General features: G+C 46.5%; 1 protein-coding gene across 15 annotated transcripts in view; it reads right to left on the bottom strand.

The window, feature by feature from the left end:
• cbfa2t3 (CBFA2/RUNX1 partner transcriptional co-repressor 3) overlaps positions 1-12,557 on the bottom strand; it is a 198,972-nt gene that overhangs the window by 41,655 nt on the left and 144,760 nt on the right. For all 15 annotated transcript variants that reach the window (XM_078210476.1, XM_078210480.1, XM_078210468.1 and 12 more), the window contains 2 exons: positions 11,244-11,425; positions 1,424-1,674 (listed from right to left, as the gene is read on the bottom strand). In XM_078210476.1, coding sequence (XP_078066602.1) covers positions 1,424-1,674; positions 11,244-11,425 — 433 coding nt within the window. The remainder of the gene's footprint in view (positions 1-1,423; positions 1,675-11,243; positions 11,426-12,557) is intronic.

Below are 12,557 nucleotides of genomic sequence, written 5' to 3'. Positions count from 1 at the left end.
TTGTGCTCCAGAACTTGCTGCGCTCTTAGCCAAACTCTTCCAGTACAACACTAGCATCTAGCCGATAATTTGGAAAATTGCCCAGGTATGTCCTATGCACACGAAACAGGACAAATCCAATCCAGCCAATTACTGCCCAATCAGTCTACTCTCGTGATGGAAGGGGTCATCGGCAGTGCTATCAAGCAGCACCTGCTCAGCAATAACCTGCTCACGGATGCTCAGTTTGGGTTCAGCCAGGGTCATTCAGCTCCTGATCTCATTACAGCCTTGGTTCAAACATGGAAAATGGAGCTGAATTCCAGAGGTGAGTGTGAGAGTGACTGCCTTTGGCATCATGGTCGCATTTGACTGAATGTGGCTTCAAGGAACCCGAGCAAAACTAGAATCAATGGGAATCAGGGGGAAAACCCTTCGCTGGTTGGAGTCACACCTTGCACAAAGTAAGATGGTTCTAGTTGTTGAAAGTTAATCATCTCAGTCTCAAGACATCACTTCAGGATTCCCCAGGGCAGGGTCCTAGGTCGACATCCTCAGCTGCTTCATCAATGACCTTCCTTCCATCATAAGGTCAGAATTGGGTATGTTAGCTGATGATTGCACAATGTTCAGCACCATTTATGACTCCTCAGATACTGAAGCAGTCCGTGTCAAATCGCAGCAAGACCTAAACAACATCCAGGCTTGGGCTGACAATTGGCGAGTAATATTCTCTCCACACAAATGTCAGGGTGGTCATCCCCAACATTTGAGAATTCAACCATCTCCTCTTGACATTCAATGGCATTACAATCACTAAATCCCCCACTATTAACATTCTGGCCCATACCATTGACCAGAAACATATAAATACCTAGGCTACAAGAGCATTCAGAGGCTTAGAATTCTGCAGTGACTAACTCATCTCCTGACTCCCCTAAGTCTGGCCACCATCTAAAGCACAACTCAGGAGTGTGGTAGAATAATGTCCAGTTGCCTGAGTGCAGCTCCAACAACACTCAAGAAGCTCGACACCATGATTCACTTTGGTACCAATGACATTGGTAGAAAGAGGGATGAGATCCTGCAGCAAGGATTTAGGAAGTGAGGTAGCAGATTGAAAAGCAGTACCTCAAAGGGGGGAGGGAGTGCTTCCTTCTGTGGGAGAACCTAGAACTAGGGGCCTGTGTTTAAAAATAAGGGGTTACTCATTTAAAGTGGAGATAAGGTGAATTTGTTTCACTTTGTTATGAGTCTTTGGAACTGTCATCCTGAGAAGGTGGTGAAGGCAGAGCCTTGGAATAGTTTTAAGGTGGAGCTGGATAGATTCTTGGTATGCAAGGGCATGAAAAGTTATCAGGAGTAGGCAGGATGCAGATTCGTCTTACTGACTGGCAGGCTGGTTTTGGAGACCGACGGACAGGTAGTAGATTAATGAACTGACCTGTAGGCCGATGCCAATCCCAGAGGTCTCTGTGTTCTGAGTGCCTGTAAACATCCCGGTACTGGTGGGCCAGAGCCATGTCCTGCAACCGGTAGTGCTGTGCTGTTGTTGGTGTCTGCTGTAACAGTCCATTGGGGAGGGGATGGATCCCATTGCTGGGACTAAAACATTTTCCGGGACTGAGTGTAAATGGCCTTTTACTGAGGTGTTCTGCTTGTAGCGGGTCACGCGCTAACCCGTTCTCTTTGGTCCTGCAAAAGAAGCAGAGACAAAGTCAAGCTAAAAGCAAGAGAGTCCACCCTGTGGCAGGGGAGAGGATTCTTCCAGCCAATGTAAAAATGTGTGAAGTGATGGTGATTGAAGACACAACACAGAAGATAAAGGCTAAAGCTCTTTCTCATGACACAATTCATAGAAATCCTGAGGAATGTTCAAGATATAAAATGGCAACTGACAGAAAGACCATAAGACATAGGGGCAGAAGTCGGCCAATTGGCTCACAGAGTCTGCTTTGCTATTCAATGGAATTGTGGTAACTTGGCCACCAAAATGTAGCCTAATGTGTTTTAATTATTTATAACATTATTGAAGTACAGTACAGCATGGACTCAGAGCTGGAGGCAGCTCCCTCGTGGCAAAACTAAATCTGCAGAAGCCCACTCTACCTATGGTGTCACTCAGGTGGGTGGGAGTTCCCACCCACCTGACGAAGGAACAGCCTGTTCCGAAAGCCAGTGGCTTTTGCTACCAAATAAACCTGTTGGGCTTTAACCTGGTGTTGTTAGACTTCTTACTGTGTAAAGAATTCCACACATTCGCTCCCCTCTGAGAGAAGAAATTCCTCCTGATCTCTGTCTTAAATGGGCGATCCCTCACTCTGAGACTGTACCCTCTGGTCCCAGACTCTCCCACACGGGGAAACAACCTCTCAGCATCGACCCTGTCAAACCCCCTGAGAATCCGATACGTCTCAATAAGGCTGTCTCTCATTCTTCTAAACCCCAATGAATACAGGCCCAACCTACTCAACCTGTCCTCATAGGAAAATCCCTCCACACACAGGATCAACCTAGTGAACCTTCTCTGGACTGCCTTCAATGCCAGTATATCTTTCCTTAGATAAGGGGACCAAAACTGTTCACAGTTTTCCAGGTGTTATCTAACTAGTGCCTGTATAGTTTTAACAAGACTTCCTTATTTTTATACTCCATTCCCTTTGAAATAAAGGCCAACATCCCATTTCCCTTCCATATTACCCGCTGAATTTGCATGCTAGCTTTTTGAGATTTATGCACGAGGATCCCCAATCCCTGTGCTGCAGCTTTCTGCAGTCCTTCTCCTTTAGATAATGTTCAGCTCCTTTATTCTTCTTACCAAAGTGTATAACTTCACATTTTCCTACATTATACTCCATCTGCCAAGTTTTCTGCTCACATAACCTGTCCATATCCCTCTGTAGACTCTGAGCCATCCTCACCACTTGCCTTCCCACTTATTTTTCTGTCATCCACAAACTTAGAAATTGTACATTCACTTCCCTTGTCCAAGGCACTAATATATATTGTAAATAATAGTGGCCCAGCACTGATCCGTGAGGCGCTGCACTAGTTACAGGTTGCCATCCTGAAAATGCCCCTCTTATCCCAACTGTGCCACTTAGGCCCTGCCATCAATGAGATTCCACCCATTTCCCCTCATCAAAGAAAATCTAACAGGATGATTGGCCCACCGTACATTCCATGAGCAAAGTAATCAAGTAACCACTATTACTACTCACACAGCCAATATAGAAGACCAACCCAAGAAAGGTTCAATTTCCAAGGATTAGCTGACCACACCCAAGCGTGCACCAGTACACATTTCCCCCACTCCATCAACACCAGAGGTGCAAATTGATGCGCTATCAATAAGGCGAAAGACTACCGATATGCCAATATAAGTGTAGGCTTTTATTCACAACAGAATCAGGAGCAGATCCCAACAAATAACCGACCTGGACTGAACAAGGGGGAGGAGACAGCCACCTTTATACTAGGTGCTGAGGGGAGGACCCAAACTGGAAGGGGATGTGTCCAGGTATGACAAGCACACACAACGGTGGTCCATGTAGGACAAAGGCACAACTGAGTTCCACCACATTCACCCCTTCCTTTTAAAAAAACAACACGGGGGTGAAGCGGAAACAATATTACAAGTCCAGACGAACCGGTGGCTTGATCCGCCGTCGCGATCGTCGTAGTGCAGGTCGCAGAGTCGTCCGAGCAGGGAGCGATGTCGGCCCAGGGTCCACACAGTGAGCATCGAGAGAAGGTGCTGGGTGGTGTGAAGCGGACCGATCCATCGTCCCGTCCAGTCGTCGGGGACTGCGTGGTGACGGCTCCGGCGACTCAAGCGAGCTGTACACAGGGGCGAGAGGAGTGAGCAGTGGCCCTGGTGGCGTATGGGGAACAGTGGGAACCGGAGCTGGGGGGTGGGGGGCCGCCATGGGCTCGGGGCGCACTACATTGGGGACAGGGACTGAGGGAGGAAGAGGCGTAGTCGTCTCCGAATGGACGACACCAGGGACCGTGGGGCGGAAGGACGTGGTGACCTCAGGGGCACCCGCGGGTGCCAAGTCACGGACAGAAACTGTGTCCTCCCGCCCATCAGGGTACGCTACGTAAGCATATTGGGGATTAGCGTGGAGCAGTTGGACCTCCTCGACCAAGGGATCTGCCTTATGGGTCCGGACATGCTTCCGAAGCAGGACGGGTCCCGGGGACATCAGCCAATCCGGGAGCGAAGTACCCGAGGAGGACTTCCTGGGAAACGAAAACATCCGCTCGTGAGGGGTCGTATTGGTCGCTGTGCACAAGAGTGACCTAATGGAATGTAATGCGTCCGGAAGGACGTCTTGCCAACGGCTGACTGGAAGGCCCCTAGACCGTAACGCTAATAGAACGGCACAAACGACAGGAAAAACAAACCCAGTCTTTTCCAGGGTACATGATCTGTCTGTACCTTCATAGGAGACAAGCTAGGATTCCTTCATCCCAAAATAACAAAAGAAAAACGCGACATTATTAGTTCTAACAGCGGCTTTCCTCACTCACAGTGAGGACTTATAAAGCCATACAGACCACCTCTATATCAAACCATCTATCTGCCACCCTGCTGTGGCACTACTGATCTTGCACATAAATACTGAAGGGTACCAAAAATACACTCCCTCAGATGTAAGGATTACAGCACATAAAAAAACAAGTAAATATCACACAACCCTCATGTTGTACAACCAACTCAGCACACTCTCCAATAAAAAGATCTAAAAACAATCCCCAAACAAGGAAATATCTCTGTATTGCAAACACTGAAACTCAAGAATCAGAATTTGACACAGGGTCAGTAGCAGGGTGGGCAGACCCCTTACCCACCCCCCTCCCCCGGTACCACACATCAAAACCAAGACTGAATGCAAACAGTAATGCACACTACTAAGGCCTCCCTCGCTCCACTGTCGGACCACGCCGGTAGACCAATACTAACAGGATAACAAATGCCTCTGTACTCATAAAACACAAAATCAGGGACATAATCACAAGCGAACAAAGTTCAGGATTAATGATGAACTGCAGGATAATATAACCATCCACGGAGCTTGAAAAGGCCAAAGCCGTGACAGGATCATCAAGCAATATCCTGGATCCATCCAGAGTTTCACCTAAGCCTTTGCATTGCCACCATGTCATTGTCCCAAAGCCCCAGTAAAAAGTAACCTATGCCCCAGCAGGTGACAAAGACCTGACATGTCCAGCCCCTTGTCAATGAACAGTGAGGACAAGACAACATAAGACTAGTGGTCTTCCCTTGGCCTCAGAGACTGTCATCCTGAGAAGGTGGTGAAGACTGGACACAATGTGCTACAACTGACCCCCGGCCTCGGAGACTGGACGCAATGTGCTATAACTGACCCCAGGTCTGGGAGACTGGACACAATGTGCTGCGACTGACCCCCGGCCTCAGAGACTGGACGCAATGTGCTATAACTGACCCCAGGTCTGGGAGACTGGACACAATGTGCTGCGACTGACCCCCGGCCTCAGAGACTGGACGCAATGTGCTATAACTGACCCCAGGTCTGGGAGACTGGATACAATGTGCTGTGACTGACCCCACATCTGGGAGACTGGACGCAATGTGCTGTGACTGACCCCACATCTGGGAGACTGGACGCAATGTGCTGTGACTGACCCCACATCTGGGAGACTGGACGCAATGTGCTACAATTGACCCTAGGTCTGGGAGACTGGATACAATGTGCTGTGACTGACCCCTGGCCTCGGAGAATGGATACAATGTGCTGCGACTGACCCCTGGCCTCGGAGACTAGATACAATGTGCTGCGACTGACCCCTGGCCTCGGAGACTGGATACAATGTGCTGTGACTGACCCCTGGCCTCGGAGAATGGATACAATGTGCTGCGACTGACCCCTGGCCTCGGGGACTGGATACAATGTGCTGCGACTGACCCCTGGTCTGGGAAACTGGATACAATGTGCTGCGACTGACCCCAGGCCTCGGATACTTGACACAACGTGCTTCATCAAACTCAAAACGTCCAGTCCTCAAATCGTGATCATGAAAACATTGCAGCCAATTCTCAAATTCGTCCGGGAATTCCTCCCCAGCTCCCCTCGGCAGAGCGGGCACTCGGATACTCCTTCTCCGCCCCCACCTCCCCGAATCAACCAGGATGTTTGGCACACCATGCAGCAGGATTTCCAAGGACTTAAGGTGAGACTTCACCAAGGAAACTGCCCTCTCGACCAAAAGGATTCTCTTCTCCGCTTCATCCATTCTCTTTAGGATAACTCACCGTTCATCAAATGAGCATCAGAAATCAGTGGTGGGAGCCACTGTGAAACTTGATGCAAAGTATTTATTTGATTTGATTTATTATTGTCACATGTATTAACATACAGTGAAAAGTATTGTTTCTTGCGCACTATACAGACAAAACATACCGTTCATAGAGAAGGAAAGGAGAGGGTGCAGAATGTAGTGTTACAGTCATAGCTAGGGTGTAGAGAAAGATCAACTTAGTGCGAGGTAGGTCCATTCAAAAGTCTGACAGCAGCAGGGAAGAAGCTGTTCTTGAGTCGGTTGGTACGTGATCTCAGACTTTTGTATCTTTTTCCCGAAAGAAGAAGGTTGAAGAGGGAATGCCCGGGGTGTGTGGGGTCCTTGATTATGCTGGCTGCTTTGCTGAGGCAGAGGGAAGTGTAGACAGAGTCAATGGATGGGAGGCTGGTTTGCATGATGGATTGGGCTACATTCACGACCTTTTGTAGTTCCTTGCAGCCTTGGGCAGAACAGGAGCCATACCAAGCTGTGATACAACCAGAAAGAATGCTTTCTATGGTGCATGTGTAAACGCTGGTGAGATGCAGACATGCTGAATTAGCCTCCTGAGAAAGTAGAGGCGATGGTGCCCCATTTCTTAACTACAGTATCGGCATGGGAGGTACCAAGACAGGTTATTGGTGATCTGGACACCTAAAAACTTGAAGCTTTCAGCCATTTCTACTTCGTCCCATTGATGTAGACAGGGCATGTTCTCCTTTACGCTTCCTGAAGTCGATGACAATCTCCTTCGTTTTGTTGACATTGAGGGAGAGATTATTGTTGCCGCACCAGTTCACCAGATTCTCTATCTCATTCCTGTACTCTGTCTCACATTGTTTGAGATTTGTTTATTTAACTCCTCTGCCATTTCCTGGTTCCTCACTATTATTTCCCATCTGTGCAAATCCTGTATTCAACTGAAAACCTGTCTGACCAATTATGGAGAACAAGCCTTGCGTAACTTGCTGACATTTTTAGCCTGTTAAATATGCTGAATATTAATATAATGGGGCAATACAACCATACACGAAGTGAGTGATAAGGTTATAATCTTGTGAGGAAATTGAGATTTGGAAAACTAGACTGAGTTTCAGATCTGTTTCCCTAACTGACAGAGTTTCGAGATGTAAATATAATGACAGTTAAAGAAAGAAGTATCATTCAACTTGACATTTTGACAGAGTATTTCAGTGTTTATTTTAAAAGTTTTAGCAGATAAGCATAATTGGATTCAGGATATATTTTCCACTTTTGAACATCATCTTGTTACCAAAGCAGAGGCTGCTGGAACTGTCTCATGACCACACACTGAGAATTAAGGGTCAGCAACAACACCTTCCCAGTTTGGGCCATATGTTGCTCGGAGGACTCAGAATGGGTAAAAGGAACAAAGAACAAAGAACAATACAGCACAGGAACAGGCCCTTCGGCCCTCCAAGTCTGCGCCACTCATGTGCCCAACCAGACCATTCGTTTGTATCCCTCTATTCCCAGTCTGTTCATGTGGTTATCTAGATAAGTCTTAAACGATCCCAGCGTGTCTGTCTCAATCACCTTGCTTGGCAGTGCATTCCAGGCCCCCACCACCCTCTGTGTAAAATACATCCCCCTGACATCTGTGTTGAACCTTGCCCCCCTCACCTTGAACCTGTGACCCCTTGTGTTCGTCACCTCCGACCTGGGAAAAAGCTTCCCACTGTTCACCCTATCTATGCCCTTCATAATTTTATACACCTCTATTAGGTCGCCCCTCATCCTCCGTCTTTCCAAGGAGAACATCCCCAGTTTACCCAATCTCTCCTCATAGCTAAGACCCTCCATACCAGGCAACATCCTGGTAAATCTTTTCTGTACTCTCTCCAAAGCCTCCACGTCCTTCTGGTAGTGTGACGACCAGAACTGGACGCAGTATTCCAAATGTGGCCTAACCAACGTTCTATACAGCCGCAACATCATATGCCAACTTTTATATTCTATGCCCCGTCCAATAAGGGCAAGAATGCCATATGCCTTCTTCACCACCCTCTCCACCTGTGCTGCCACCTTTAAGGATCTGTGGACTTGTACACCCAGGTCCCTCTGTGTGCCTATACTCCTGATGGTTCTGCCATTTATTGTATAGCTCCCCCTTACATTAGATCTACCGAAATGCATCACTTAGCATTTATCTGGATTAAATTCCATCTAGTAAGAGTTTTAACAACACCAGGTTAAAGTCCAACAGGTTTATTTGGTAGCAAATACCATTAGCTTTCGGAGCGCTGCTCCTTCGTCAGATGGAGTGGAAATGTGCTCTCAAACAGGGCACAGAGATACAAAATCAAGTTACAGAATACTGATTAGAATGCGAATCCCTACAGCCAACCAGATCTTAAAGATACAGACAATGTGGGTGGAGGGAGCATTAAGCACAGGTTAAAAAGATGTGTATTGTCTCCAGACAGGACAGCCTGCAAGTTCAGGAGGCAAGCTGTGGGGGTTACTGATAATGTGACAAAAATCCAACATCCCGGTTTAGGCCGTCCTCATGTGTGCGGAACTTGGCTATCAGTTTCTGCTCAGTGACTCTGCGCTGTCGTGTGACGTGAAGGCCGCCTTGGAGAACGCTTACCTGAAGATCAGAGGCTGAATGCGTGACTGCTGAAGTGTTCCCCCACAGGAAGAGAACAGTCTTGTTCCGAGTTGTTAAAACTCTTACTGTGTTCACCCCAGTCCAACGCCGGCATCTCCACATCATTAAATTACATCTGCCATTTCTCGGCCCAATGTTCCAGCCTATCTATATCCTGCTGTATTCTCTGACAACGTTCATCACTATCCGCAACTCCAGCAATCTTTGTGTCGTCCGCAAACTTACTGATCACACCAGCTACATCTTCCTCCAAATCATTTATATATATCACAAACAGCAGAGGTCCCAGTACAGAGCCCTGCGGAACTCCACTAGTCACAGACCTATGGAAAAAGACCCCTCCACTACTACCCTCTGTCTTCTATGGCTAAGCCAGTTCTCCACCCATCTAGCGAGCTCACCTTTTATCCCGTGAGATTTAACCTTTTGCACCAGCCTGCCATGAGGGACCTTGTCAAACGCTTTACTAAAATCCATATAGACTACATCCACGGCCCTTCCCTCGTCAATCGTTTTTGTCACCTCCTCAAAAAACTCAACCAAATTTGTGAGGCATGACCTCCCTCGTACAAAACCATGCTGTCTATCGCTAATGAGATTATTCAATTCTAAATGCGCATATATAAGGCACAATGATGTGTTGTTAACTCTATAAATAATGAACATTAAGGAACATAATTTTCGACTACGGCAGCAGTAAAAACAAGTACATCTTCCAGCAGCAAGTGGAAAATGATTTACCAGTGCCATTGTCAAACATCATACCAAGAACAGACAAAACACAGCAATGAGAAGCAAGCATATCCCTCCCACTGATACCTATTCATCAATATTTGTTTCTTTAAAAAATCATTATTAAAACAAACCACACAGGCAGCACTTTCATGTTATGGGTAAGATAAAGTGTTATAATTTAAATTGGGGTCTATTATTACTAATCCATTTGAAAAATAGTCCTTCAACAAACTAAGTTTGAGAACTGGCATAAACTAGGTCTGTAAAGAGCTGACATTTCGAGTCCACTTGACCCTTTGTCAAAGCTTTGACACAGGATCATCTGGGCTCGAAACGTCAGCTCTTTTCTCTCCTTACTGATGCTGCCAGACCTGCTGAGATTTTCCAGCGTTTTCTCTTTTGGTTTCAGATTCCAGCATCCGCAGTAATTTGCTTTTATTAGACTAGGTCTGTATTCCCCTCAAGTGGAGAAATTTAAAGGCATTTAAGAAGATGAAAGATTTGCTAGGATGGATAGAGAGAAACACTTTGGTGCAGGAATCCAGAACAAAAGGGGCTTAACCTGAAAATTGGAGGCAGGCCATTCAGGGGTAATGTTAGGAAGCGCTTCTTCACACAGGGTCAGAGAAATCTGCAATTCTCACCTCCAAAAAAAGGTGCTGAGGCTGAGGGCCTCATTTCAAGACTGGGGTGGATAGATTTTGTTGGTTAAGGATTTAAAAGTCTTATGGATCGAAGGCAAGTGGATGGAGTTAAGATACTGAAACAAATGGTGTGGAACAAGCTCAAGGAGCTTCCAAAAGGCCTCCTCCCGTTCCCATCATTTTGCCGAATGTTTATATTGTCAGAAATCAATGGGAGATATCAGAATGTCCATAATCAACCCTAACCAATAAAAATATCCGCAGCAAAGCAGTGCTAGTTTTTTATTCATTTGTGGGACAGGGGCATCGCTGGCTGGCCAGCATTTATTGCCCATCCCGAGTTGCCCTAGTTCAGAGAGCAGTTGAGAGTCAACTACATTGATGGGGTCTGGAGTCACATGTAGGCCAGACCAGGTAAGGTTGGCAGATTTCCTTCCCTAAAGGACATTAATGAACCAGATAGGTTTTTACGACAATTGGCAATGGTTTCATGGTCATCAGTAGATTCTTAATTCCAGATATTTTTTACTGAATTCAAATTTCACCATCTGCTGTGGCAGGATTCAAACCCGGGTCCCCAGAACATGAACTGAGTTTCTGGATTAATAATCTAGTGATAATACCACTGGACTATCGCCTCTCCTAGTTTAAAGGATTATGGGCCTATACAAATGCAGAAGTATGGGTAACAATGGACATGGTGTCACAACATAACACTGCTGGAGACTTTGGTGACTCCAGATCCATAGCAATGTGGTTGACTCTTAATTGCCCTCGGAATGGGCAATAAATACTGGCCCAGCCAGCGACACCCACATCCTATGAATGAATTAAAAAGAAGTAACAGCTTTCTGCTCTGCCTTGAGACATTCATAAATAGAAAGTGCAGGTAGCCTCAGGATGGAAGGTGATGCCACACCCACCTGTCAGGGGTCTTTCGTTTACCATTTTCATTCACTTCCAGCAGGATTTCAGAGGAGTCAATGGATGAGGTGCAATTGCCATTGAGAAGCAACTGTTCATGCTGGGCCAGATACTGAGCTGGTGTTTGCTTTGCAAGACGAGCACAATATAGAAGTTCCTGTTGTAATAGTGGCAGATTGGCCTGAAAGAAACATAATAAAAATAAAGACCAGAGTGAGGAAAGGCCATCTGGTCCAGCCTGCCTCATCTAGAGCATACAGGAGATTTGTTCCACGCAGGCTCAATCACCACCCACCTATTCTTTACAATCTGCCCTGAAATCATCTAATCGTACTGTTACCCTCTTACTCACCCTTAATCCACATTCAAAACAGATATTAATTTTGCTTCTTTGAAAGACAAAAGAACAAAGAAAATTACAGCACAGGAACAGGCCCTTTGGCCTTCCAAGTCTGCACCAACCATGCTGCCCGACTTAACTAAAACCCCCTACGCTTCCAGGGACCATATCCCTCTATTCCCATCTCATTCATGTACTTGTCAAGATGCCCCTTAAAACTCACTACCGTATCCGCTTCCACTACCTCCCCCGCCAACGAGTTTCAGGCACCCACTGCTCTCTGTGTAAAAAATCTGCCTCGTACATCTCTTTTAGAACTTGCTCCTTGCACCTTAAACCTATGCCCCTTAGTAACTGACATTTCCACCCTGGGAAAAAGCTTCTGATAACCACTCTGTCCATGCCTCTCATAATCTTGTAGACTTCTATCAGGTCTCCCCTCAACCTCCGTCACTCCAGTGAGAACAAACCAAGTTTCTCCAACCTCTCCTCGTAGCTAATGCCCTCCATAACAGGCAACATCCTTTTCTGTACCCTCTCCAAAGCCTCCACATCCTTCTGGTAGTGTGGCGACCAGAATTGAACACTATATTCCAAGTGCGGCCTCACTAAGGTTCTATAAAGCGTCAACATGACTTGCCAATTTTAAAACTCAATACCCCGGCCGATGAAGGCAAGCATGCTGTATGCCTTCTTGACTACCTTCTGCACCTGCATTGCCACTTTCAGTGACCATTAAGACATTAAGTAACCCAAAAAAATCTTTTGAAGATGTTCTTCAACATCCACTATCCTGTGCCGGAAAAATCTCTCTCAAGATCATAAACTTTCCTCTTGGTTTCCACCTTAATTCCCGATTCAATATTCATGATGGAAACTATCTTTGTCAGCTTGTCACATTGTAATGACATCCTCCTGGCAGCGGGGGCACTGCAACATCACCACTGGGAGGAGGAAAGCAGGAGGAGATGAG

Source organism: Mustelus asterias, chromosome 4 (genome assembly GCF_964213995.1).
Source record: "Mustelus asterias chromosome 4, sMusAst1.hap1.1, whole genome shotgun sequence".
In the NCBI taxonomy this organism is placed as follows: Eukaryota; Metazoa; Chordata; class Chondrichthyes; order Carcharhiniformes; family Triakidae; genus Mustelus; species Mustelus asterias.
This window is presented reverse-complemented; position numbering and strand designations above follow the sequence as displayed.